Genomic DNA, 27,968 nt, shown 5'->3' with positions numbered 1-27,968 from the left:
TTGACTTGATGTCAACGACAGCTGATAGAGAATTGCACATGACCAAGAACACACACACACACTCAAAACGCAGACACACCTCTCTGGGGAGACGTTTTGGTAGAGCTATCGCACACTTGGTGATCGATTTAGGATGAAAATGAAGATCAACACTTTAATTTCAGCTGAACTTTTTAATTATATCTCAGTCAGCTGATCAGTTCAACCTTTCATCATGGACATGGAGCAATTGGAGGACTCTGCCCTGGAAAGGTAAGAATCTGCATACATCTCTTGAGGCCATATCATACATGTTGAATGTGTAACGGTGATTTACTGAACAGTTAAACATGTCTCTGGTTCATTATTGTTCCTTTCCTTTGTCTTGTGTTATGGTTCAGTTCGGAGGAAGAGCTCTCGGAGGATGTGTCTGAGTCTGGAAGTGACTTTGAGGTTCAACTCAAATCTAAGAAGAGGATGAAGCAGACAGTGGCCCATGGAACTTTGGTCTGCAGACACACACACACACAGACATGCATACACACTTACTTGCTTGTTCACAAACCTTGATTATTCAGTGCCGTTGCACCAAAGCATATGTTGCAGCGAGCTGTCTGTAATGTTTGTGTTTTTACATTTCCAATTCTATCTCTCCCCCCTCCCCCATTTCTCCAGCCACCCAAGAGACCCAGACGAAACGTGTCAGACCAGTCAAGCTCGAGCCTGACGCCTCCGGCTAGCAGTTCCTCCCCTGTGCAGAAGGGGCCCAGATGCACCAGCCGGCAGCAAAGAGGGAGGGATGGGGGAGAGGAGGAGAGAGGGAAGGAGCACACCACTGCTGGGAGTCTGTATGAGGCCGTCAGTTCTGGCCGCAGTGCTCTGGCGGTAAGGGAGCGAGGGAGTATGTGTGTGTGAGTGAGAGAGAAAGAAAGAGAAATGGGAATAGAGAGAGAGAGAGGAAAAAGGAGAGGTAGGAGTCGTGGAGGTAGGGAAACTGGAAGAGACACGGGACTGGAAAGGGTGGGGGTAGGATGTTGCAAGCCCACATAGGTGACAGCATTTCAGGCCCAGATTCTTACTCTTTAGAATTGCTCTTAGAAATTGAATACTACCTCCCTCCCCCACCAACGCCACCATAATGTCAAAGTGAATAGTGGTGTGTGTGTGTGTGTGTGTGTGTGGAGGGGGGGTGGGGGTTGTGGTGTCTTGGTCAGACATAGAAGAGAGATGAGAACTGACTGACGGACAGGGGAAGCGCATCATTCATCCGATGGAGGGGCTAATGACAAGGAGATGGATGGAAGAAAAGCTAAATGGAGTAGAGGATGGAGGGTGGGGGGGTGTTGAAATGGGAATCCCTGACCTCGGTGCACCTCCCTCAGTGTGATGCTACAAAAAAAATGCATGACCTTGAGCGGTGTGTTTGTTCGCCTCATTGGCTGTCTTCTCACAGACGGTGGTCTCTGAATGGCTGGAGGACTACAAGCAGGACCGTGAGGCGGGTCTTCTAGAGCTCATCAACTTCCTAGTGCAGTGCTGCGGATGCAGAGGTGAGAGGTCATGACGGCAGGGGGGTGTGTGGCTGAGTGCATGTTGCGCTCAATTGGGGGATAATTGAGGTCAGAGGTCAAGGGAATGGTGTTTTGACTTGTCTTTAAGAGTCATTGATCGGCTCTGGGCCCCTTGTCAGGCCTGTGATGGCAGGACCCCCCAGCTTAAGGGAACTGACAGACCAGAGAGCAAAAGCTGAAACACTTTGGTCATCTGTTTCCACCATGCTCTGCATAAACAAATAAACCCACACTCTCACACAGACAAATGTTTACCTTCATGTAAGCTTATATATGTGTGAGTGAGTTTATGTTTTGTCCTCTACATGTGTCCTAGAAATTTGATATTTAGATAGCAAAAGCCTCTCACATATTGAACAGTTGGAGATGGAATCAGAGGCCAGGCCTTGGCTGATTTAAATGAAATCTGTTTTTGTTTTTTTACATACAGGTGTTGTTAGCAAAGAAATGCTGACCAGCATGCAGAATAGTGACATTATCTGTCAGCTGACCAAGGAGTTCAAGGAGGTAAGTGCTGTGTCCAGATGGTGTGTCTTAGGCCATCTCTGTGTTAAGCTGTAATAATCTTTCTCTCCCTGTCATTTCCATCTATGTGGATGGCTCAGAGTTTCCTCTGTCTCTCGGGACCTTCACTATGACCCACCCACACTCTCCCTATTCTCTTCTTTACAGTCCTTATCCTCTCCTCCTCCTCCTCCTCCTCCTCCTCCTCCTTTATTTCCTGTCTCTCTCTTGTCTTCCCTTTCTGTCTGACTTTTTTTCTGTCTGTCTGCCTCGCTCTCTTTCCAGTTCAAATCAGCAAGCTTTGTTAGCATGGCTGTAGGATATACAATGCAAAACATCACACGGGTCATTAAGTGTACATTAAGTTTTTCTCTCTCTTGTTTCCTTCACTTTCTCCCTGCCACCTCTCCTCTCCCCTCCTCTCCTCCTCCTCCCTGCCTCCCCTCCTTTCCTCTCATCCCTGCCTCCTCCTTTCATCTTCCCTCCTCTTCCCTCTTCTCTGCTCCTCTTCCCTCCTCTCCCCTCCCCTCCTCTCCTCCCTGCCTCCCCTCCTCTCCTCTCATCCCTGCCTCCTCCTCTCATCTTCACTCCTCTTCCCTCTTCTCTGCTCCTCTCCCTTCCTCTCCCCTCTTCTCCTCTCATCCCTGCCTACTCTCCTCTTCCCTCCTCTCCTCTTCTCCCTGCCTCCTCTCCACTCCTCTTCTCTCCTCTCCTCCCTGCCTCCTCACCTCCTCTCCTCTCGTCCCTGCCTCCTCCTCTCCTCTCCGCTCCTCTTCCCTCCTCTCCCCTCCTCTCCTCTCCTCCCTGCCTCCTCTCCTCTCTATGTCCAGGACTCTGCGGCCTACCCTCTGTCCTCGGTGGGCCCCCAGTGGCGGCGCTTCCGTGAGAGCCTGTGTGAGTTTGTGGCTCAGCTGGTGCGCCGCTGCCAGCACAGCCTGCTCTACGACGACTTCCTGTTCAGCACCCTGGTGCCACTGCTCACCGGCCTAGCTGACTCTCAGGTGCGCGCCTTCCGGCACACCAGCACCTTCATCGGTGAGTTATGTCCTGCTCTCTGTGTTCCGTCCTGCTCTCTGTGTTCAAAGACTGCTTTGGCAACGCCAGTTCCCTATTTGTTATGCCAATTTTGAATTTTAATTTGAGTTCCCCAAGGCACATAAGACTCATTGTCAGGGAAGGAGGAAAATCATCATGCAAAAGGATTACTTTATGATGGATTGTGGGGGATACTTGTCTGAAGTTCCACAGAATAAACTATTATGTACTAAAATGTTCAGAGAGCATATTTGAAAAGGTTTTAGATAACGTAAAACCAAAAAGTTCACTTTATATCTCCCACTTACTTTACAATCTTAAATGAAAATATATCTACACAAAGATGATTTATAGTGCCGTAAACCAATTGGTGGATTTGGTGTGAAAATGACGTTGATGCTCCAGTGTTCTTCTAATTGATGAGTCATTGATTGTGAATCAGCCTGAAGCAGAGAGGCGACGATGCGGTGCCCTTCACTGTGTGGTAATCGGATCAGTGGCTTTAGTTACAGAGCCTCTCCCCTGTGAGTTCTAACCCGTCCCTAATGCAGCCGCTGCAGGGGTGACTGCTGAGAGGTTATTTGTGAGTCATCTATTTTCACTCAATATTATCAGGACCAGCACTCAGAAAGACCCATAATGTCCACTCACCACTCATCATGACTTGGTTTAGGATGATTGATGAGTTCCGGTGTATGCATGCTTGTATGACGGAGTCTGTGTGTGGGGAGGGGAGGGCGGTGCGATTGCTTTTGTCCGTTGTGTTTGTCCATATGTTTCTAATTGTTTTAACGTGTGTGTGTGTGTGTGTGTGTGTGTGTGTGTGTGTGTGTGTGTGTGTGTGTTGTAGCTATGAAGCTGATGAGTGCGGTGGTGGAGGTGGCGGTGAGTGTGTTTGCACAGATCCAGGTGACCAATCGGCGCTGTGAGCTGGAGAAGAGCAAAACCTCCGAACACAGAGCCACTCAGAAACTAGAGGAGCTGGAACAGTCTTACAGCGAGGTCTCTCTCTCTCTCTCCCTCTCTCTCTCACTCACACACACACACACACACACACACACACAGACCATACACACAGAAACTCTCACTCACTGATACCCAAGTGCCCATAACCTATAAATACATATAAACAGTGCACAAGAGGTATGCACACCCCACATATAGCAACAATATCCACACACACACACAGCTGTATACAACACGCACACACCTGCACACACCTACACACTCAACCCACATAAATATATATGTGGATCAGATATGCTGCAGAAATTTGTTTTACCATTTGTGAATGTATAAAGTGTTTTGTTCTTTGTTAAAGAGGGTGGTAGGCTGTAAGACTAAGGGGTTGCTATCTGAAGTTTGCATTTTGAAGTGTCCCTGAAGTGCCTCCCTTGTGTGTGTGTGTGTGTGTGTGTGTGTGTGTTGTGTACATCCACACAGCTCATGGAGCACCAGACGGAGCTGTGTTCCATCATGAACGCCATCTTTAAGGGTGTGTTTGTGCACCGCTACCGGGACCGTGTACCGGAGATACGGGCCGTCTGCATGGAGGAGCTGGGTGGCTGGGTCCTGACCAACTCCTCCGTCTTCCTCAACGATGGCTACCTCAAGTACCTCGGCTGGATGCTGCACGACAAGGTTCCTCCTTTCCATTAGGCACTATTGACACATAGTTTAGTTCTAGCCTTAGGGTGGGCACACTCAGACCTCAAACAAGGACAGCGGCAGATCCTCGATAACTGCAGATCCTCGTTCCTGTCACATAATATTCACCAAAGTCAAACCAAATGCCATCGTCTGCGTGCTGAGCCGGATCTGGATGATCATGTCGTAGAATTGAGATAAAATGTTGAAGTACATCAAAAAGGTACTTTTTATGTTATGTGAGTGAGCACACACACACACACATAGACACACACACACACAGACAGAAGGACTCAATTAAAATACCCTCTTCGACCCTACAGGGGGGCTGGTAGTTGGATATGGACTGAGGGAGAGTGCCATGATTCCTTTTCTTTGATTTACATATCCCATAAGTGCTATTAAGCAATTCGGCCGATAGAGAGTGGGGTTGGTGAGGGATATACCCACGGCTGTCATTCGTCAGGCTGCATGACGATTTGGGGAAAATATCACATTGGGATTTTTGTGACAGATAATGCGATTTAATTTGTGACATAATTGAGAAAGTCAAGCTTCAGTTCAACATACCAAATTTTGCTTTAGCTAAGGCCACTTCTGATTGTTGAGCATGTCTATTGTATGAGAAGCACAGCACTCCTGTTAGTTGAGCTTCACTGTGTGTTGCACAAGGAGGAAGACATGAGTATAAAAATCAAAGATGTGATAAGATTCATACCATTGGGACAGAGTTGCGAGCTGCATGCTTAATGACAGCCTTCGTGATTAGCTAATTGCAATGAACATTGCAAGAAGTGTTAAATAGACAACAACACACGCACCCTGAAGCTGCGCTTATTGTGGCCGGTGATTTCAATCAAGTACATCTGAACCGGTCCATGCCTGAATTTATTCAACACATTCACTTCCCTACACGTGGTGACAACACACTGGATCACTGCTACACACAGTTCAAGAACAGTTACAAAGCTAAGTCTCTACCAGCTTTCGGAAAATCAGACCATGCCGCTGTTTTCCTTCTGCCTATGTACAAGCAGAGAAGTCAGACGGACCCCCCAGTGACGAAGGAGGTCAAGCGCTGGACTGACCAATCGGAAGCCAGGCTACAGGACGCCCTTAGCAACGTTGACTGGGAGATGTTCAAGACGAACTCTGCTGACATCAATGAGTTTACGGAAGTATCATTGAGTTACATCAATATGTTAACTGATTCCATCATCCCAACTGTAAAGATCCGAAGCTTCCCTAACCAGAAGCCATGGGTGGATAGAGAAGTGAGAACGGCATTAAAGACACGCACCATGACTTATAATGCTGGGCTTATTTCAGGGGATATGACGGATTACAAAGCAGCATCTTATAGTTTACGTAGAGCTATTAAAGATGCTAAGCGGCGCTATAGAGACAAAGTTGAAGCTGATTTCTTGGAGGGTGATCCAGCACGAGTGTGGAAAGGACTCCGAACCATCACTGGGTTTGAAAGAAAGTCCCCTCCTATGATGAATGTGAGTAAAGACCTCCCTGATGAACTTAATGCTTTTTATGCTCGCTTTGACATGAAAAACACAGACTATCTTGCACTAGCTGCAGCATGTGAAGCAAATGAGGATGCACCTTTCTGTGTCTCTGAGGTCGATGTGAGCAATGCCTTTAGGAGGGTTAATTGTAGAAAAGCTGCTGGACCGGATGGAATTTCTAACAGGATTTTGAAATCCTGCGCTGCTCAGTTAGCTCCTGTGTTCACTTATATCTTTAACACATCATTGACTCAAGAGACAGTTCCTACTTGCCTCAAGCAGTCTGTTATTGTTCCAGTACCGAAAAACAAAAGTCCATCATGTCTGAATGACTACCGCCCAGTAGCCCTGACGTCTACAGTGATGAAGTGTTTTGAGAAGCTTGTGAAAAACATTATCTGCTCATCCCTCCCTGCCTCCTTCGACCCCCTCCAATTTGCTTACAGAGCCAACAGGTCTACAGAGGATGCCATCTCAAACCTCATGCACACCACCTTAACTCACCTGGAGGAGGGGAATGGGAATTATGTGAGGATGCTGTTCATTGACTTTAGTTCAGCATTCAACACGATAGTACCTCTCACCTTGGTCACAAAGATGAAGGCCTTAGGACTGAACACCACCCTGTGTCACTGGATATTTGACTTCCTCACCAACCGTTCACAAGTGGTTAGAGTGGGGGGTCTGACATCTGACTCATTAACCATCAGCACTGGTGCTCCCCAAGGCTGTGTTTTGAGTCCACTGCTGTACAACATCTACACACATGACTGCAAAGCCAACAGTAGTCATACCTCCATCATCAAGTTTGCAGATGACACAGTGATCTTGGGCCTGATTAGTAACAACAATGAACAGCTCTACTTGGATCAGGTTGATGAGGTGGCACAGTGGTGTCAATCTAACAGCTTGACACTGAATATCAATAAAACCAAGGAAATGGTAGTGGATTACAGAAGGAAGCAGCAGAACTACAGTTACACCCCACTAATGATCAGCGGGCAACCTGTAGAGAGAGTCACAAGTTTTAAATACCTTGGTGTCCACATTACTGAAGACTTAACATGGACTGTTAACACTCAACATGTTCTGAAGAAGTCCAGACAACGACTCTACTTCCTTCGTCAGCTAAGGAAATTCAAAGTTTCTACATCCATCATGAAGGCCTTCTACACTTCAGCGGTTGAGAGTGTTCTAACTGGTAGCATCATCACCTGGTATGGGAACTCCACAGTTAGAGATTGTAGTACTCTGCAGAGAGTAGTGCGCTCAGCTGAACGTACTATAAGAACTCAACTCCCTGCTCTACAAGAAATCTATTCCAGAAGAGTACTCCTAAGAGCCCAAAAGATTCTGAAGGACTCTTCTCATCCTAACAATGCCCCCCCCCCCCCCTCTCCCCTACATACACAGCACATTATTTCATCAGGAAGCTTCTCCAACACACATCCCCAACATACTTACAGCACACTGCCCCCGCCCCCCAATACACAGCACATTGTCTCATGAGGAAGCTTCTCCAACACACATATTGCACACTGCCCTCTCCCCACATACACAGCACACTATCCCATCTCCCTTGTCATCCCCCCAACACACACACCAAGACCCTTGGCAGTTGGGTTAGCCCCTTGAGCCGTGGATATGCCCAAGGTTTCTTCCTTGGTAAGGGAGTTTTTCCTTGCCCCTGTTGCTCTTGGGTGCTCCTTGTTGGTGCCCCCCCCCCCCCCCAATCGCAATCCTCCCCCACCTTTCTTATGCAGCCCTTGCCACTTAATCTACTAAACCCCTCTTCTACTGCACTTTTTACCCCCCCATAAATGCACAAATAGGCTGACACCATACTTAATTTCACTGCATTTCTTACTTCCAGTAACTATATGCATGTGACAATAAACTTCCTTGTATCCTTGTATCCTTGTAACATCCAATCTACTCAATTTAAGTCAAATGTGAATGAAATTGCTGCTCTGCCATCTGGAATTATCGGACTGATCAGTTGTAGTGAAAAGTCAGAGTGGGGATGTCCTGGGATATCTACCACTCTGGAATGCCTTTCACCCAATCAGAAATCACAGTTTGACCAAACCTAACGTCTGTATAATAGGAGATGACTAATCTCTCGTAAATAAATAGTTTGGCAGTACCGGCATGAACTGAATTTTGAGTTACAATCGTTGCTGCTTGATTAAGGTTTGTGAGGTGCCATTCCACCTCTTGTAGGTGTGTATTTCATACGGAAGACTATAATTGATCCCTGTAAGCCCCATAAGCTCTTTGTTTGCCTGGAGCTTCCTTTCTGCACTGGCTCTAAGTAAAGTAGAAATATTGATCGATGAAAATATCCTTGGCAGACGCATGGCCATTAAAAGAAGACTGTCTACAAACAGGCAGACACACTTTCAGCTGTTCATTTTGGAGAGCGCATAAATCGGATACTTTTGGTTTAAAAAAATAATAATATTTTTTATGTATTGCATACCAGCATGTGAACTAATAGCAAGCAAATTTAATGATGAAGTCCTTTTTTTTTCTACAAAAATCCGTATTTATGAATTCTCCGTCTCCATCTGTCTCCTCGTCAGCAACCCGTGGTGCGCCTGCGCTGCGTGAAAGCGCTGCAGAGGCTGCATGAGGAGAAGGAGTTTATTGGCCGCCTGGAGCTCTTCACCAGCAGATTCAAGGTAGCCCCAAACCCCGCCGGCGACCCCTGACCTGCACTATGCGCTCTGTTTATGATACGGCCTCTATGGGTTGGTCTCACAACTTTGTGTGTGTGTGTGTGTGTGTGTGTGTGTGTGTAGGAGAGGATGCTGAACATGGCGTTGGACAAAGATGCCGAGGTGGCGGTGGAGGCAGTCAAGCTGCTTCTAATCATCCATAAGTGAGTGAGTGTGTCTGTGTGTATGTGTCTGTGGGTATGTTTTTATGTGTGTGAGAGCACGAGTGCACATTTGTGAAGATAGCATACTTGTGCTTCATTCTGTTCATTTCTGCATTTCTGTGATTGTGTTGTGAACGCTTGAGCACTGAATACCCTACTGAAGGTCACTGAAATGCCAGCAATCTACATCCACAAGGATTCCCCCCCCCCTCACACAGCATATTCTATGGTTGAGTGACTTCCTGTACAGTATCCAGTGTGTGTGTGTGTGTGTGTGTGTGTGTGTGTGTGTGTGTGTGTGTGTGTGTGTGTGTGTGTGTGTGTGTGTGTGTGTGTGTGTGTGTGTGTGTGTGTGTGTGTGTGTGTGTGTGTGTGTGTGTACTGTATGTGTGTGTGTGTGTGTGTGTGTGTGTGTGTGTGTGTGTACTGTATGTGTTCACACTTGCACTTGTGTGTGTGCGTGTGTTGTTATAGGAACTCGGAGGACGGTCTGTCGGACGAGGAGTGCACTCAGGTGTTCCCGCTAGTGTTCGCTATTCACAGAGGCTTGGCTTCTGCAGCCGGCAGCTTCCTCTACCACATGTGAGTTCAGCTTCTGCAGCTTCCTACAGCTTATCAAAGCTTATCCTTTGTCATATGTCAGCTCAACTTCACTGCCCTTGTGTGTGTGTGTGTGTGTGTGTGTGTGTGTGTGTGTGTGTGTGTGTGTGTGTGTGTGTGTGTGTGTGTGTGTGTGTGTGTGTGTGTGTGTGTGTGTGTGTGTGTGTACACACACGCTGATCCTGTTTGTCCAGTCTCTGCACTGAGGTGGATAAGATCATTGAAGAAATTGGGACAGAGAAGCGCCATGAGACCTTTCTCAACCTGCTCATCAACTTCTTCATTCAAAGCAAGGTACCCCCGTTTTCCCGTTACGTCTTATCATTCAGAGCAAGGTACCCCCGTTTTCCCGTTACGTCTTATCATTCAGAGCAAGGTACCCCCGTTATGGGAAACGAAGGGTTGCCGGTTCGATCCCAGACCAGTATGAAAAATGTGTGCGAGGGAAGTGGTTGAGCACTGCTGAGTCACGTCCTAGGGCGCCCACACAGCATCGTGTCTGGATGAGATGTGTAGCTCACTCTCCACCCACTCGGAATTCCACTTCAGTTCAGGGCCAAGTGTGTGACATAGTCGATTAGGACGGTGATGTAATAGGGTCAGGGTTCCCACGGGTCATGGAATTTGGGAATATAATATTCTGGAATATCATGGAATTTTGGGAATTTTATCATTTTTGGTGCAGTCATGGAATATCAGGGAATTTTGTAGCAGCAGTTTAAAACTTACTTGCCAAAATATATCAATACAAATATATGTCCAGTCAAAATTGGTCTATGTCTGGTTATTAGCTTTACTGCTTTCTTGAGTAGGCCGACTTTGTTTATTCAATGTCCATTTATTCATCTCCCGCTCTAAAAAAGTAAAATATTCTTGAACGCTATGCGGCTGCTCTGAAATCATTTCTCGGTATATTGTACCATTCATTATATAGTAAGTCATGGAAACTCAGTCATGGAATTTTACATTTGGATTAAATTGAATTTTACTTTTGAGTAGGATGTAGGGTGATGGTGTAAGAAATAGAGTGGTGTTTGAGTTATTAGTTATGAGTTAATAGGTTATTGTTAGAATAATAGGATATTAAATTGATAACATAACAATGCATTGCACATATAAATCTACCTTTATAAATATATATATTTATATATATATTATATAATTGTTTATGTCTCTCTCTCTCTCTCTCTCTCTTGTTCTAACCTCCCTTTCTCTCCATCCCCCACCCCCAGTACCATGAGCATGGGGAGTACATGTTGGACAGCCTGTGGGACGTGGCTGGGACCGAGCTGAGGGACTGGGAGACCATGACATCTCTGCTGCTGCAGGAGAGAGACGGAGAGGATGGTGAGAATGCAGAGACAACCACCCAAAACACCCACTCATCCCCTCATGTATAGAACCTCACTGCTCCTCTCATGTATAGAACCTCACTGCTCCTCTCATGTATAGAACCTCACTGCTCCCCTCATGTATAGAACCTCACTGCTCCTCTCATGTATAGAACCTCACCGCTCCTCTCATGTATAGAACCTCACCGCTCCTCTCGTATAGAACCTCACCGCTCCTCTCATGTATAGAACCTCACTGCTCCCCTCTGTACAGGTAGTCCAGTTTAGAAATCCATGTGACAAAACTTATTGTGTTGGTGTAAGTGTAGTATTGTGATATAATGAGTTTGTTTATGTTTGTGTGTGTGTGTGCGTGTGTGCGTGCGAGCATGCGTGCATGCATGCGTTTGTGTGTGTGTATGTGTGCGTCAGCCCTGGGGGACGATGAGGAGGCTGCTCTGATTGAGCTGATGATATGCGCGGTCAGACAGGCAGCGGAGGCTACCCCACCTGTGAGCCGAACTCACGGGAAAAAGGTGAGAGGGAGAAAAGAAAGAGCAGAGAAAGAGAAAAGGCAGAAAGACTGTACAAACAGAAAGACCTGGGGAGAGATGCTACACACACACACACACACACACATATGTACGCTGGGATTGCGCGGTATGTGTTTCTCCCTTGAGACCCAAGGCACATTTAGCTTTATAAGATAAGCAAGCTAAGACGTCAGAGTTAGCTATCGTATATTAGCATAACATTGGTAGACATTTGATAATATTGTCAAACCGAGTTGTCAAGCAGTAGGCATAGTTGTATACAGTAACAGGACTCGGGGTAGCTGTCCATGGTATCAGAGATGAGGCAGATGGAGTAGAGATGCATGCAAGCCTGGCTGTGTGTAGAGTTTTGACACAATGAGCCAAATTCTGCAAAAAGTGTGTAAGCAATAAGCAAAAACTGTAAGAGATACAGGTAGATCTTTCAGAGGATATAGAGAGCTTTTTGTATCCATTATAATACAGTATATCTGAATAGGACACTGGATGTGTTTGTGTCTGTATTTTCCAGAACCTCACTATGAAAGATAAGAAGATTCAAACCCAAGATAGAAGACGCATCACCACCCATTTCACACCTCTTCTCCCACAGCTGCTGTCAAAGGTAAACACCTTTGACATACACGTCTTCCAATCACTCACTCATTTTCATCACCTGAAACTTATAATGATGGCTGTTGGACTCTTACTGTGTGTGTCTTCTGTGCCCGGGTCATACACACTCCTGCACAGTACTCAGCAGACGTGGGGAAAGTGAAGTGTCTGCTGCGAGCTCCACTCTACTTTGACCTGAGCACCTACAGCAGCAATGGCCACGCAGAAAAGGTAAGACGCACGCACACACACACTCTCACTCGCACGCACGCACACACACACACACACACACACACACACACACACACACACACACACACACACACACACACACACACACACACTCACACTCACACTCACACTCACACTCACACTCACACTCACACTCACACTCACACTCACACTCACACTCACACTCACACACACACACACACACACTCACTTTCAGGGCACGACCAAACACATTCTCTTCTAATGTATGTGGTATGTATTGTATATATTTGGCATTTGCCATGTATTGTATATATTTGGTATGTATTTGGTATATTTTGTATATATTTGGTATGTATTGTATATATTTGGTATCTATTGTACCGGTATATATTTGGTATGTATTGTATATATTTGGTATGTATTTGGTATGTATTGTATATATTTGGTATGTATTGTATGTATTTGTGATGGTTCTCCCTCCTGTCTCCCTTGTGCTCTGTCCCTCCCTCTGTGAGAGTGTGGATCGGCTGCTGAGTGTGGTGTGTGAGATCGTGGAGAAGCACACGGAGGAGAGTGTGTTGAGGGAGTGTGCACGCCTGGCCTCCGCCCTGTGCACTGAGCCCTACGCCCTCTCCACCCGCGCACACAGGGCCTTCAGCCAGATGCTGGACCAACAGGTGGAGCGCTTCTCCGCTGTGCACAGTGACTTGCTACAGGTACACGCCCACGCACACACACACACACACACACACACACACACACACACACACACACACACACACACACACACACACATACAAACACACACACACATACACAGACACACACACACACACACCCTCATGAACTCTTTATGTACGTATGTGCTGTCTACCCTGAAAGTCTATAGGACTTCATATTTTTGCATTAAATGATATTGCATTCATATTTTCTCATTATTCCTGCACCATTCTAGCTTGTGGTCTAGCTAGCTGAGTGTCTCAGCTCATGTGTGTCTGCACCCTGGTCTGTGTGATGAGTCCCATAGTGGTGTCCCCACTGGTGGCTACCCCAAGCCTGCAGGGACACACACAGAGGCAGTGGAGAAACTAGATAAGAACAGTCGTGTGTGTGTGTGTGTGTGTGTGTGTGTGTGTGTGTGTGTCACAGGGAACCGCTGATGAGGATGAGGTGTACACTGCTGCCAGCTCCCTCAAGAGGATCTCTATCTTCAGCAGGTGTGTGTGTGTGTGTAGGTGTGACTGAACATGTGGGAATCAGTGTGTTGAAAATAGTACTGTGCTATCAGTAAACAAGATCTAAATGTCATGCGTGTGTGAAAGCAGATAAAAAAAATCTTGACAGCTTAAAATTGCATTATTTAAACTGACTACCCCTCTGTGTGTGTGTGTGTGTGTGTGTGTGTGTGTGTGTGTGTGTGTGTGTGTGTGTGTGTGTGTGATTACAGTTGCATGGACCTCAGCTCGTGGAAGCTGTTTGATCCTTGTTTTGCTCTCCTGAAGACAGGAGTTCAGTCGATGGGTTTTGACAAAGAGGTGCCTGATATTTTATGTCCCATTTGTTCCCACACATGTACATGGAAACTAATAAATATAAATAAATATAAACATATGCATGTGTTGAGCACATGGGAAGAAGTCTAGCTCAGTCAGAGTGAACTGATGTTTATTAAAAGGTCCCCAGTTGTGAGCTGAGCTGAGCATTTGTTTGTCTGGGCTGCATCCTCAGGATCTCTGGTGTTTGCGTATGCACATAATGGCGTGTTTTGTTTTCCAGCTCATGGTTCCTGCTTTGAAGTGCACAGCCTTCCACCTCCTGTGGGAGAGAAAGAAGATCTCTGACTCGCCCACCACAAACAAGGTATCTTCTCTAGACTTCACATTCTCTCTTTCTCTCTCTCCCTCTCTCTCTCTCCCTCCCTCTCTCTCTCTCTCTCTCTCTCACACTTGCCTATGATTAACTCACAGCTCCTACGTATTTCTCTATTTCTGACGCAAACAGAGTGTGAGGTTGAGAAGTACCTCTGGCAGTGTCTCTCTCTCTTTTTTTTTAACAAGTTCATTTCTTCCTTTTCCCTTATCTGGTCTGTGCGGTTGATCAGGCGGAGGTGAAAAGATTGAAGAAGGAGGTTCGCTCGTTCTGCATTGTCTGCCAGAGTTGTCTCTCCCTTGGACACGCTCAAGTCAGGGACCAGGTGAGCTGTCGCAGTACTGACCTGACACACACACACACACACACACACACATACACACACACACACACACACAACCACACACACACACATACACATACACACTACTCTTACACTAATTTATACACAGCTGTACTACTCACTGAAATCTATACACACATAGGTGTGTTGTGCACTACTGTTACTGCAAAGTTGCAGATGCCTCTCACCCCAGTCAGTGACTCACTGCCTCCCATCCACCTTCTTCCATGTCATGTCTCAACTCCATTCTCTCAGTCCATGAATTGCAAAACCTTGTCACTCTCTTTTCATCTTATTTTTCTTCTTCTTCTCTCCTTCCACTCTTCTGATGTCTTTGTATCTGTCTCTTCCTCTCTCCATTTCTCTTTCTATCTCTCCCACCACCCACCTCTCTCTCACTCTCTCCCTCCCTCCCTCCCTCTCTCCTTTTTGTTTGGAGAGAGAGACTGTTTTTCATGCCTACTCATTATTTCAGACTGCCACCTTTTATTTAAGTTACTGGCAAATTTATAGAGTGTTTTGAAGAGTTTTTTTAATCTATTCAGACCTTTATTTTGAGGTTTAAATATATTCAAAAAGAATGTTGCAATGACTAATTACATCTTTGGGAATGCTAAGATGGCTATAAGCACGACAAATAAGATTGAAAAAGACTCTGACCATGATGTAATTGACATTTTTATTTGCCTGGTAAAATCAAGAGTAAAATTAGAATTGGACTTTTATGCAACTAAAGGTCATTTAATTCTTTTGAAGAAGAATGGTGCCAAGGTAGAGCAATATACTCATTGGCCAATGATGAATTCTTTTTTTCAGGTTATTTTCTTTAATTTTCAGTTTTTCTAATATAGTGATGGTTTCATGGTAATAGTGTGTTTTGTGATAAAGAGCTTTTAAAATAAAACAAAATGCTCTCTCTTTCTCTCTCTTTCTCTCTCTCCCACCACCCACCTCTCCCTCTCTTCTCTCTCTCTCCAACTGAATTTCCCTCTCTCCCTCCCTCTCTCCTCTCTTTCTCCCTCTCTCTCCTCTCCTCCTCTCTCCCTGTCCATGCCTCAGGCCTTTATGCTGCTGTGTGATGTGCTGACGGTGTTCAGTGCGGGCTCTGTGAAGGGCAGTCCTGAGCTCAAACACTTGGCTCTGGTGCCGGACGACTCTCTCCGCTCCGAGATGGCATCCTTTGTCCTGGACTACATCTTTACTGATCCGGACGACGAGGACAACAACTCTGGTGTGGACAAGTCAAGAACACACACTCACATACAGTGCACACATACTTAAACATGCACACATGCTTGTGTTTAATAATGTTCATGTTTCACTCTAGTCTGGTCTTTTTACGTAAAAGTACAAACATGAAATACAATTGCACTATGTCATGGATCAAAATGCACTATGCATGCATACCAGAGGTGCGTTCTAATTCGCAAACATAGGCGAACATTTGCAAACAGTCTGAGGTAGTTTTCCACGAATATAAAGTGGAACTGGATGTGAATTTGACTTAAGGCAACAATGCAATTACCGTTACAATGGAATGTTAGCACCTCTTAAAAGTGGTAACAAGGGATGAGATTTTGGTTGCCAAAGCTAGCCAAATGATCTCCATCATCAATGGCCTATTATTTGTTTTGCATACTAAAATAATGATGACACTAATTAGACATACATTTGAATGTATTTCACCTTTATTTCATATAGCCCATTTATTACAGAAATAGAGGGAAAAGAGAAAATACATATAATATGTCCCTTACAAAAAAGAAGTATAGCAATTTGCAACTATAGGATAGTAAGACTTCTATAGTAGTTCTATGGTAGTGTATAATACTTCTGTGAGGTTCTGTCATCATATACTTACCCTTTATACAGTGGTAGTGTTCCTATAGTAGGCTAGTGTCCCAACATACTACGCTAATACTTCTACAGTAGCCTATGTCCTAATATGCTATAGTATTCCTATAAAATTACTATCTATTACTATGTCTCAAAATCCTAGAAGACTCAGTCATACAATGTGAGGCTACAAAGAATTGCGCGTTTTGCATCATTAGTTTTCCACATGGCACAGTCTATTGGCCCGTCTACAGGATCACCCGCCTCCTTGCGACCTTAGCCAATCTCTTTGCTATTTTATGCTGCCTTGATCGCCAGTGTTTATCCAGTCCTTACATCCTGAACAAAGTATTTTCCAAGAGTTCTGTCATTTATTGCTGGATACGTTGTACACGGTCGTCAGTATAATTTTCTGTCTCTTTCGAAGATTCCGGAGTAGGCTATTTGGCCTCGCATGCCTGCACAAAGCTTTTTCTTTGGGGCTGAACTTCAAGCTCAGAGTCCTCGTCACTTTCATTTAATTTTGCACTTTACCGTTAGTGTTGCTTACAGATGAAGTCTGATTAGTTTTAATGGCAAATCAAAATAATTGAACATGTTTTGTTATATTAATCTGCTTTGCCATTGCGAGTGAAAAATGCATTTCTGTATCACAACCCTGCACATGTGGGAAATATAACAATTATGTCTGAGAGCGGGAACGTAGTAAACAAATTAGAATGCAAATTCAAACATCAACAACGCATATGCTCAAATAGCATCGATTTATTTCTTGTAATGAAAATCATATTAAAAACCACAGGGGCAACCAGGGGTGATGAGCAGGTTGCCACTTGTCACAATTCAGTTGCCAAGGGCAACTGGACAACGGTTAATGTCGAGCCCTGATGCATTCAGAAATACTAACATAGAAGTGGATGTTATTAGATTAGTAGATGATAGATCTCAAAGCAAGGTATTTCTGTCTTTTGTTTTCTACAGGAAAATATTGACTGCAGGTTGTAGCGATTTAATGCATTGTTCTGACACTTCAAGTGGTTCGGAGCCTTGATGGGTACCTGTGATAGAAATGATTACATTTTGAAATTCTGTATAATACAGTGGATATATTGTTAAAACATTCCACAAGTGTATAAGTATAAGTAAGTATACTCTTGATCCCGTGAAGGAAATTTGGTCTCTGCATTTATCCCAATCCGTGAATAAGTGAAACACACTCAGCACACAGTGAAGTGAAGCACACACTAATCCCGGTGCAGTGAGCTGCCTGCAACAACAGCGGCGCTCGGGGAGGGGTTAGGTGCCTTGCTCAAGTGCACTTCAGCCGTGCCTACTGGTCGGGGTTCGAACCGGCAACCCTCCGGTAACAAGTCCGAAGCGCTAACCAGTAGGCCATGGCTGCCCCTAAGTGTGGACTAGTGGTAAACAATCTGTACTTCAAGCCATCCCTCCTCATTTGATATACATTAGAAAACATTCCACTCATTACAAGTGGTAGAGCAGAATGGCAGATAATGATTTTATAATCAATCAATCTGTTTTTGAGTGAGGACATCTGACAAAATATGTTGCATGATACTGAAAATCAGATTAGAACAATTTTAAAACGGCGGAAAATTACAGAGCTGAAAATACACACACACACAAAAAAAAATAACAAACAATAAAAAGTATAATTTTTTTTTTTAATTAAAATGAAAAAACACTCAGGTGTCATCATGCTAAATGAGTTAACTGTTGTATAAAACAATGTGACGTGTATTCCAGGGGTTGGTGAAGGATAACCTCTGGCCTCGTGCCGACAGCTGAATCACAGCCATGGGGATATCCTTTACCAACAGCACAAACACAAGTCTCATGTTGGTTTAATATATACATACATATTGTTAAATATGCTGTTTTTTTGTTTTACTGTGAAGAACGCAAGGCGTAGAACCAGAGGCAGAAAGGGGATGCTTTCTGAGTCAGAAGCTGGTGTATTTTCTGTTTGTTTATTTGTTTTTGCTGTGAAGTCTCTGGAGAAGGAGGAGGTGGATAGGTTCTAACCACAAAACCTTATCCTTCGCTTTAGATGCTGCTGTTGTTGTTGATGTGTGTGTGTGTGTGTTGTTGTTGTTGTTGTTGTTATTGATGTGTGTGTTGTTTTGTGTGAGCCAGGTGAGGAGGAGAACCTGGAGGGGGAGGTGGGCAAGATCACCTCCCTGCAGCTAAGACGGAGCCAGCTGGCCGCCTACTGCAGACTCATCCTCTGCGGCGTGCTGGAGCTCTATGCCGCCTCCGACATCTTCAAGTACTACAGCAAGGTGGGAGGGGGAGGGGGAAGGGGGGAAGGGGGGGCGAGGCAGAGGAGATGAAGAAAGAGAGAAATCAAAAAAGGGAAAGGCTGAAGTAGTGAGAGAGGGGAGGAAAATGGGGAGTGAGGGAGGGAAAGAAGGAAGGAGCGAGGGAAATTTACAGTGAAGTTAATATCCACTCATTGTACTTAGACTGGTTTTAAGTGTATGCGATTGTGAAAGGCCTTAAAGGTAGTTAACATTTTTAAAGTATACCTTATGCTTATACTGAAATGAAGATGTATGGCAACTTAAGCAGAGGTAAGGGTAAATGTGAAACTGGGCTTCTTTCCTTCTCTCTTTTTCTGTGTGTGTGTGTGTGTGTGTGTGTGTGTGTTTCTCCATCTGTTCTTCAACAGTTCAACAGGGACTATGGCGACATCATCAAGGAGACACTGAGGAAGTCCAAAATCATCAGTCCAGTGCAGTGTGCCAAGACTGTGTGTCTCAGTCTCCAGCAGGTGCGTGTGTGTGTGTGAAAAGAGAGAGTGTGTGTGTGTGTGTAGGTGTGTGGACACATCTGTTTCAGTCTATTTTCTCTGTGGTGGTCTATGTGGGGAATTGGATTGGCGTTAGTTGTCTATGTTGAGTCATAAACTCAGAGAGCTGCTCAAGCACAGTTGCACTGGTGTCCAGTTGCTTAGCAAACGCAAACTGGAGAGATATGGAATTTTTATTTATTTTACACATATTATTTATGGTTCATTTAAGAATCCCAGTCAGTCTCAGTCTAGGAAGCTACTGTATGCGAGATCATTTCAGTGTTTTACTCTAAATTCTCTGTGGAGGAAGGCCCTCAATACGTCAAATGTAGTTTGCAGAACTATGTCGATATCTGTACTGAAGGCATCTCCTGTTGTTTTTGCTCATATTCATCTTACGGTTGTCAGTTTCTGAAAGCAGTTCTCCTTAATTATGAACCACCATTACCGATAAGAAGAGTTCCTCCAGCGACTCCAACGAAGCCGAGGCGCCTTCGTCCCCCAGGACCCTGCCTGTAGTTTCATATCCGTGTCTCTGATGATCTCATGTTTATGGAGATGAGTGTTTGAGTATTTAACAGGAGTCAGTGAGCGGCTCGGGGAGTGAGTGGGTGTGCGAGCCGAGCGCCTCTGGGTCTAAGTTATTGGCATTATTAAAAGCCTTCTTAGCGATGCCTTCAGTGTGAAAATATGCCTTTCAGGACCTCAGCAACCCTTTTGGTCAATAAAGCCGATCGATAAATGACATGGTGAGGTATGAATTGATTGGCTGCGGTTGAGAAGCGATCTCGAGTAACATATCGCTTTTTGTCTTTGAGCGTTTTGAGTGTGCTAGAGTAATGCTTGGATGATCTATGGAAATGAAGCTCTGTGCCGTCACCGTGCGTGCCTGACCTTGGCATACAGGAGTATGACTGTATCTAAAGAAGGAGATGTAAATCTTCTTCAGTGGAATGTGAAAAATGAAAAGGGCAGATGTGCAGGCGTTATTTCAGTGCATGTATAACTGAAATGGTATGAGTAACAGGGGTAGCTCAGCAGACCTACTGACACAGCAGCGCAAGTAGCCTATAAATGCTCAACAGTGTGCCACTTCAAAAGAGAACTATCTGCGTGAGAATTTTAGCCTGTGAAGATTAAACGCAGCTCCTCTTGCTAGGTTTATGTTTATGCAGTCATTCTGAAATAAGTGTAACAGTACCAGACAAAAGCATTGTGGCAGTTTCTTAATGCTGTGGGGTAGACGGCCGCTCACTGGTAGTCATTGTAGGTACAGTAACTTCAAATCAGTGTGATTTACCCATTATAGGCTACTGCTGGTAACATTACATGATCCCTACGAGAAATGTTTGTATTTTATTTTTATAAAAATGACTGTACTATAGTGTATCTGTCTGTATATTTGTGCTATGCTAGCTTCATCTATTTACCCACCACCCTGGCTGGTGAGTTGACCAAATTCACCCGACAGTTCACAAATTCACCCGTATTTGGCTGGTGGTGCGTGCTAATTTCCATCCCGTGTGTGTGTGTGAGAGAACATGCCTGTGTGTGTATGTGTGACCGTGTGTATGTGTGTGCATGGGTGTTTGTGTGTGTGTGTGTCTCAGATGTTTACAGCCCTAGGAGATGAGCAGCACACACGTCAGGAGTTTGTGGAGCTGAGGGAGGTGGCCAGACGGCACGCCATGAGCTTCGGCATCAACCTGCACCTCATCCGCAAGCCTCTTCTCACCCTCCACCAGTGCGTACATACAACACACACACACACACACGCACACACACACTCACGGACACACACACACACATGTTTGTATGTGTGTGTGTGTGTCTTTCTGCCGGCGTGTCTGCCAACATTTAAATCCACCCCAGCCTCTCCTAGCACTGCATCAGTGCGTGTCTCACTTACTCACTGCCAGTGTGTGTGTGTGTGTGTGTGTGTGTGTGTGTGTGTACCTGTCACAACCCTTTATTTACAACCCTACCTGTATATCTGATTGATTGACAGTCTGTCTTTATGTCTTCAGGTTTGTCTGATAGCCTGTTTATCTGCCTGTCTGTCTGTATGCTTGTGTCTCTGACAGCAGTGTTATTGATTATCGGCTGCCTGTCTGTGTGTTTGTTTTACTCTTCCTGTCTTCTCTCCGTGTACCTGTCATTCTGGCAGTGTGTTTCTCTTCTCACCCTCCACCAGTGCGTACACACACACACACACACACACAGACACACACATACAATACATGTAGCTGTCCTGCTGTCTCTGTCTTTCCTCCTGAAAACCAGGGGTCTGACAACCACCTCTTTCTTTGTCTGCTTGTGGGTGAGTTGTCTAAAACTCACCCGTTGGTCTGTCTGTCTTTTTCTGTCCGGCTTTGGCAGGCTGCCCGCCATCCCCTGCCCAACACGCCTACTTACATGTCTTTGATTATCTGGCCACCTGTCTCCGACTCCTCCAGTCAGTGGCCATTTGTGTACTGTGAGTGTGTGTGTGTGACCCGTGTTCTCTATGCCTGCCTGTCCCAACCTGTCCAACTCTTCCTTTCTTGGCTAGAGATGGCATCCGATTTGCCCTGCGTGGCGGGGTTGAGGGAAACGGATCACCACCCAACCTGGCCTTCCTGGAAGTACTCAGCGAGTTCAGCTTCAAGCTCATGCGGCAGGACCGTCAGCAGCTGTGGGTGCTCCCACCCCACTCCCATAACAGACATACACCCCCCCCCCCCCCCCCTACTCCCATCACAGACATACACCCCCCCCACCCCACCGCACTTCCATCACAGACATAAAGACACACAGATGCTCACATTCACATAGGAACATAGAATGCTGTTAATTGTACAGGTCCCTCGTCGGTGACAATATCATTTTCCACGTCTGTCTGTCTTCCTGTCTGCCTGTCTGTCTGTCTGTCTGTCTGTCTGCCTGCTTGTCTGTCTGCCTGCGTGTCTGTCTTCCTGTCTGTCTGTCTGTCTGTCTGTCTGCCTGCTTGTCTGTCTGCCTGCGTGTCTGTCTTCCTGTCTGTTTGTCTGTCTGTCTGCCTGCCTGCTTGTCTGTCTGCCTGCTTGTCTGTCTGCCTGCTTGTCTGTCTTCCTGTTTGTCTGCCTGTCTGTCTGTCTGTCTGTCTGTCTGTCTGCTTGTCTGTCTTCCTGTTTGTCTGTCTGTCTGTCTGCTTGTCTGTCTTCCTGTTTGTCTGTCTGTCTGTCTGCTTGTCTGTCTTCCTGTTTGTCTGTCTGTCTGCCTGCTTGTCTGTCTGCTTGTCTGTCTTCCTGTTTGTCTGTCTGTCTTCCTGTTTGTCTGTCTGTCTGCCTGCTTGTCTGTCTGCTTGTCTGTCTTCCTGTTTGTCTGTCTGTCTGCCTGTCTGTCTTCTGTGTGTCCCCTCTCCCAGACTGGAGTATTTGAAGCAGGCGGGCGTGTCGGTCAGGAGCCCGTGGCTGAAGATGTATGAGCGCTCTCTGCAGTCGGGGGCGGCCCGAGGGCCCGAGGACCCGCCGCCCTCTCGCACGGCCAGCCCCAGAGCCAAGCGCCCACGCCGCAGCTCCAGACCAGGTCAGCTCAGCTCAGCACAGCCAAGACACCAGCGCCCCCTTCTGGGAGTCACTCTTCAATGCTCTCTCCTCACAGACACTTTTGATAGTACATCCAAAGCTCAGGTCTTTTAGCGGATGCTTGAGGCATTTTGTTGGTGTAGATTTACAGATAGAAACTGGTGTGTGTGTGTGTGTGTGTGTATTTCTTGTATGTGTGTGTGTGTGTTTGTGTTTCTGTGTCTACCTGTCTGTCTGTGTGTGTGTGCTTCCTTGTCTATCTGTGTGTGTGTGTGTGTGTGTGTGTGTGTGTGTGTGTGTGTGTGTGTGTGTGTGTGTGTGTGTGCGTGCGCATGGGGTGCAGGTTCAGTGCGAAGCGTCACCGAAAGCTCCCTGTTGGGCGACAGCAGCATTGGCCAGCTGGCCACCCCCATGCTGACGTCCACTGTGCAGCGCAAGGGGCCGGGGCTCCAGGGGCTCCAGGCCTCCGAGCACGGCTCAGCCTCCGCCGGCTCCATCAGGGCCTACAGCCCAGACCGAGAGTCCCTGCAGCCATCAGAGCAGCCCATCTCAGAGAGAGAGTCCGAGGACGAGTTTGAGGAAAGGTGCTCACACACACACACACACACACACACACACACACACACACACAGGTAGACAAAGAAGCGCACACACACTCACAGACACACACACACACACACAAACACACACAGGTAGACAAAGAAGCGCATACACACTCACACTCACATTCACACACGCATACAAACACACATACATACAGAACATACATTACATACAGAACATGGATACACAGGCCCTGTTCAAAACAGTAAAAACTGCTGCCTTTTAAAATGTCTAACTGGGGAGCGAGGCAGCAGGTGCGGTTCGAAATTGAAAAAACCATCTTAGATTTCCCGAATAACGGTCGTTTTTGAAGGCAACATCGATGCACACTTCATGCTCCCTATCGCCCATAATCCTTTGCGGCAACGTCTGAAACAGCTGTGAAAAGTAAACAAAAATGGCGGATGACATCGGTAATGGCTGCTGAATCTGTTGAATGGCGCTATCGTAATGATCTGGGGCCGTATTCACAAAGAATTTTAAGGCTAAAAGTAGCTCCTAAGTGGCGAATTTAGGAGCAACTCCTAAAAATAATGGGCGTGTCACTCCTAACTTTAGGACTCTAATTTTTTTCACTAAAAGTAATTCACGAAGCATTTTAGACCTAAAAGTAGCACCTAAGTCTGGGACAGCTTAAAAGAAGTCGAGAGGACTCATAACTCACTAAGACCTATTCACAAACAGCTTTTTGTGGCATTTCACGTTGCGATGTTTTGAAATGGGTATGCGGCAACAGGAGCTTCCAATCGCGAGGGAACAATTTTGCATTGTAGGCATAAAAGGGATGCTATAACGCCACCAACAACAACCAAAACTACTCATTGTCAACATGTAAATTAAATGTAACGTTTCATTGTGAATCAAATGAAAATGTTCTCCTCTGCAAACGTAGGCATATGGTGACAGATTAATTTAATAATGTTGCAAAGATAGCCTACTGCATCAATCCGTAGGCCTATGTTTCATTACGCTACTAGGCTATTTGTTTTGCCTTACTCTTTATTCATTTAGGCTAGGCCTTTTTATTCAGTTATTCATCATCTTCCGTCCTTCGCACTACTTTCTACTACATTCTCAGACTTGTCACCTGTCACTCATTATCGTAAGGGAGGTGTTTGGAATCATCCCCGCGTTACAATCATCAGCCAATCAAGGTGGTCACTTCAGTCAAGCTCGTGCATGAGTAATGATGTCATCCATAGCAACGAAGACTCACTCTTAGTTTAGGAGTTGTCATTTTTCCTTACTAAGAGTAGGTCTTTGTGAATAACTTTTAAGAGAAAACTCCTAGCTAAAATCTTTTAGTGCGATTTAGGAGTACTCCTAGTGGTAAGATAAAAGGCTTTGTGAATACGGCCCCTGAAACGCAAGTAGATTTGTGGGCGGATCTTGGGCGCTGTTGCTATTTTACCGGAGGGATAAATGACTGTTGCGCCCGACACAAATCTAAAATGGGGTGGTCTGAAGTAGCTACATTACTCATGGGTGTGGTTTGGGCGTAACATGCAATAAACCAATCAGAGCGTCATGTCATATTCCCTTTAACAACAGGCGCTCTTGCGGATTGTTATTATGATGGCGGATTTGCCAGGCGCAGCCAGGAGCGGTTTACAGCACTATAAGGACTGTTCAGTTGGGAACAGTTTGCTATTTATTTTTCTTCTTGACAAAATGTAATACAGAAATGTCACAAAGACATACTTTCTGATGTTTTGGGATCACTCTCACTGAATCACGAGGTTATGAATGCATGGTGATATTTTTGCAATGTAATCTAACATTACCTCGCTACAGACAATGCAACTCTTCTGTCAGATAAGCTCTCCTCTCCCGTGCTGCTGCTGGGGCATTTGGGTTAAATGGCAACGCTCATTTTTAAAATATCCAAATCCAAATAATCCAATCCAATCCAATAATCCAAAGTCATGTCTAGTGAGACAGCTCTCCATTTAGGGAGGGAGGCAGCAGTCAGCTGTCTTCCGTTTCGAACAGAGCCATACACTCACTTACACTTAGACATCCATAATACATGTACATACCTCACAGTCAAAAGAAACACATATTCACCGACATACACTCAGGCAAGCTTCTGACAATGGCACACATAAATCATACTCACATTCTGCAGTCGGAAGTATCAGGCACGCTCACACTCTCACAGAAGCAGACGCTGTATTTAGTTTATGTTAGTGTTTCTGTCTGTCCCTCATACACACTATTCCTCCTCTCTGTGACCCCCCGTAGCTCCCTGCAGCGCAAGACTGTGTCCAGCAGGAAGCGTCAGGCTCACGGCTCCTCCTCTGTCTCCGGTGACATCAGCTCTCAGCTGGATCTGTGAGTCTGCCCTCCCACGTCAGAAACGCACACCTTTCTTGCCACACACACACACACCTCCACGCTCACAGACCCTCAGGGGTTCTCTCTCCCTGGCTCTCTTCCCTTCTTTTTCCTGCCACCCACTCACCGCCACACACACACACACACACACACACACACACACACACACACACACACACACACACACACACACACACACACACCTCCACGCTCACAGACCCTCAGGGGTTCTCACTCTCCGGCTCTCTTCCCTTCTTTTTCCTGCCACCCACTCACCGCCTCTCTCTCTCTCTCTCTCTCTCTCTCTCTCTCTCTCTCACACTCACACTCACACTCACACTCACACTCACACTCACACTCACACACACACACACACACACACACACACACACACACACACACACACTGTCCCCTCTGTCTCATTAAGGCTGAACTTGCTTGAAATACAGAGTGAAATGACATACACTGTGATTTAAAAGGCTGGCTACCAGGTTACATGGCATAGATTAAGAAAACAAATAATGATATGTGTCACAGCAATTTTAAAAAGTAGATTAACAGTAATAAGATTATTTCTAACTGAAAAGCCATAAACAACTAGCCTCGTGAACCAGACTCTTGACTACGATCCTCTACGGGAAAAAGTCTGACATGTTTAATTTAGTTATTAATTCATAGGACATTCAATCCTTTTACTAACGGTTATATGTATAAGAAATATGTAACTGACTCATGCCAAAACTACATACATTACAACCTAATTTGCTCCCAATACCCCAGTGTAGAGGACAAATTTAGCTTGTAGCTAACACTTAAATTACCATAACCTCCCATGTAAAACCATTAGCTTGCTAACTAGCTAACTGTGGAACTTCAGTATATCTACTGTATGACATGTAAAGTTAAGCTTGCCAAACCCACAGGCAGCTCGACTGACTTTGTTCGTGACAGTCCTGTTAGTAAACTGGAAAGAGCTAAAAATAGAAATGTAAAGGTCGCCTAAATCCCATGTACACACAGATAACTCACACCAACCTTAATTTATGCCTTTTATTCATGTTTGCTCAAAGATTTAATAAATATAAGCCCTCACTCTCACCCTAATTTTCACTCTCCACGTTGATGTAGCCCCATAGGTTTCCAATCAATCCAACTGGACTATGCTTTCCCCGAAAAAGAGGCTAGGACGTGTGTAGCAAATTCAAAGTTCATGTCGGTGTAACGTAATCACTCTTAGCCACGCCCTCTGTTCGCTGGTTGGTGGCTCTTTCTCCACAAGAAATCTGTTGAACGTACATCTGTGCCAGACTACTACTGAAGCGAAATGAAATTAAGCGGCGCGGAGCCAGACTAGTAAACAACCTCACTCTCTCTAACTCTGTGTACGTAGACAGGCAGAGCCAGGCTAGTAAACAACCTCACTCTCTCTAACTGTGTGTGTACTCATCATCTAATCCTATAGGCTTAGTTTGATTGAAGAGGACAAAGATGAGGATGAGATCCAGGAACCAGAGGAGGAAGAGGAGGAGGAGGAGGAACCAGAGATAGAGGAGTTCGAGGAGGAATCAGATGATGACATGTCCATGGCACTGGTGAGGTTCAACTCAACTGTCTAAACAAAATAATCACACCAGAGTTGATTGATTGAATAGTTCATATCAATAATTGTAAATATAGAGTCATTGGTTCATATTCAGAGTCTGAAGATAAGTTACAAAAAAGTACAATTCCTACTGCATACTTTACCCATTGGTCATAGTTTGTTTATAAATCATAATAACCATGCTCAGTTCAGTTGTAAAAGGGAAAAAAATAGATGATGGTGTGATGCTACCCTGTCTTTACCCAAGGAGTATCTTAATGATTCTCTTCTCTTTATCCTCCAACATCCCGACACCCAGCCTACCAATCGCCACTCCAGCCACCCAACGTGTCCCTCCATACTAGAGGAACTCTTTGACTGAGACTTGAGCTGATGCAAAAAGATGGAGTTACACCAAATAAACTCATTCAAAAGTGAACTGTTAAAAATAGTTTATTGCCTTATTTCTTATGAATAATCCAGTGTATAGGATACATATTCAGTATTTATACTTATTTGCCTGTTCTTTATTATATGACTTTTGCATATAATTGTTCCATTATGTTCCATTATTTAAGGTTAATGTTGATTTAATTTCTCATTTGACTG

At 45.3% G+C, this 27,968-nt stretch overlaps 1 protein-coding gene across 1 annotated transcript; it reads left to right on the top strand.

The window, feature by feature from the left end:
• The first annotated feature begins 214 nt into the window (after positions 1 to 214).
• Positions 215 to 27,741, top strand: stag3 (STAG3 cohesin complex component). The gene is made up of 31 exons (XM_076286609.1): positions 215 to 252; positions 366 to 486; positions 655 to 864; positions 1,433 to 1,529; positions 1,981 to 2,057; positions 2,885 to 3,089; positions 3,940 to 4,091; positions 4,533 to 4,730; positions 8,839 to 8,937; positions 9,058 to 9,137; positions 9,612 to 9,719; positions 9,932 to 10,031; positions 10,970 to 11,084; positions 11,501 to 11,604; positions 12,134 to 12,226; positions 12,355 to 12,447; positions 12,945 to 13,145; positions 13,579 to 13,646; positions 13,877 to 13,964; positions 14,206 to 14,289; positions 14,531 to 14,623; positions 15,701 to 15,872; positions 18,635 to 18,780; positions 19,170 to 19,271; positions 20,903 to 21,036; positions 21,844 to 21,966; positions 22,678 to 22,838; positions 23,181 to 23,421; positions 25,685 to 25,774; positions 27,240 to 27,369; positions 27,679 to 27,741. The coding sequence occupies exons 1-31, from the start codon at positions 215 to 217 to the stop codon at positions 27,739 to 27,741; spliced, it is 3,786 nt and encodes a 1,261-aa protein (XP_076142724.1).
• Positions 27,742 to 27,968: the final 227 nt, after the last annotated feature.

The sequence above is a fragment of the Alosa pseudoharengus genome, unplaced genomic scaffold (genome assembly GCF_046254945.1).
Source record: "Alosa pseudoharengus isolate Yale_2024_CS ecotype anadromous, Long Island Sound unplaced genomic scaffold, YU_APseudo_1.1 YU_APseudo_1.1_scf_16, whole genome shotgun sequence".
NCBI lineage: Eukaryota > Metazoa > Chordata > Actinopteri > Clupeiformes > Clupeidae > Alosa > Alosa pseudoharengus.
Note: the sequence above shows the minus strand (reverse complement) of the source record. Positions and strands in the feature narration are given on the sequence as shown.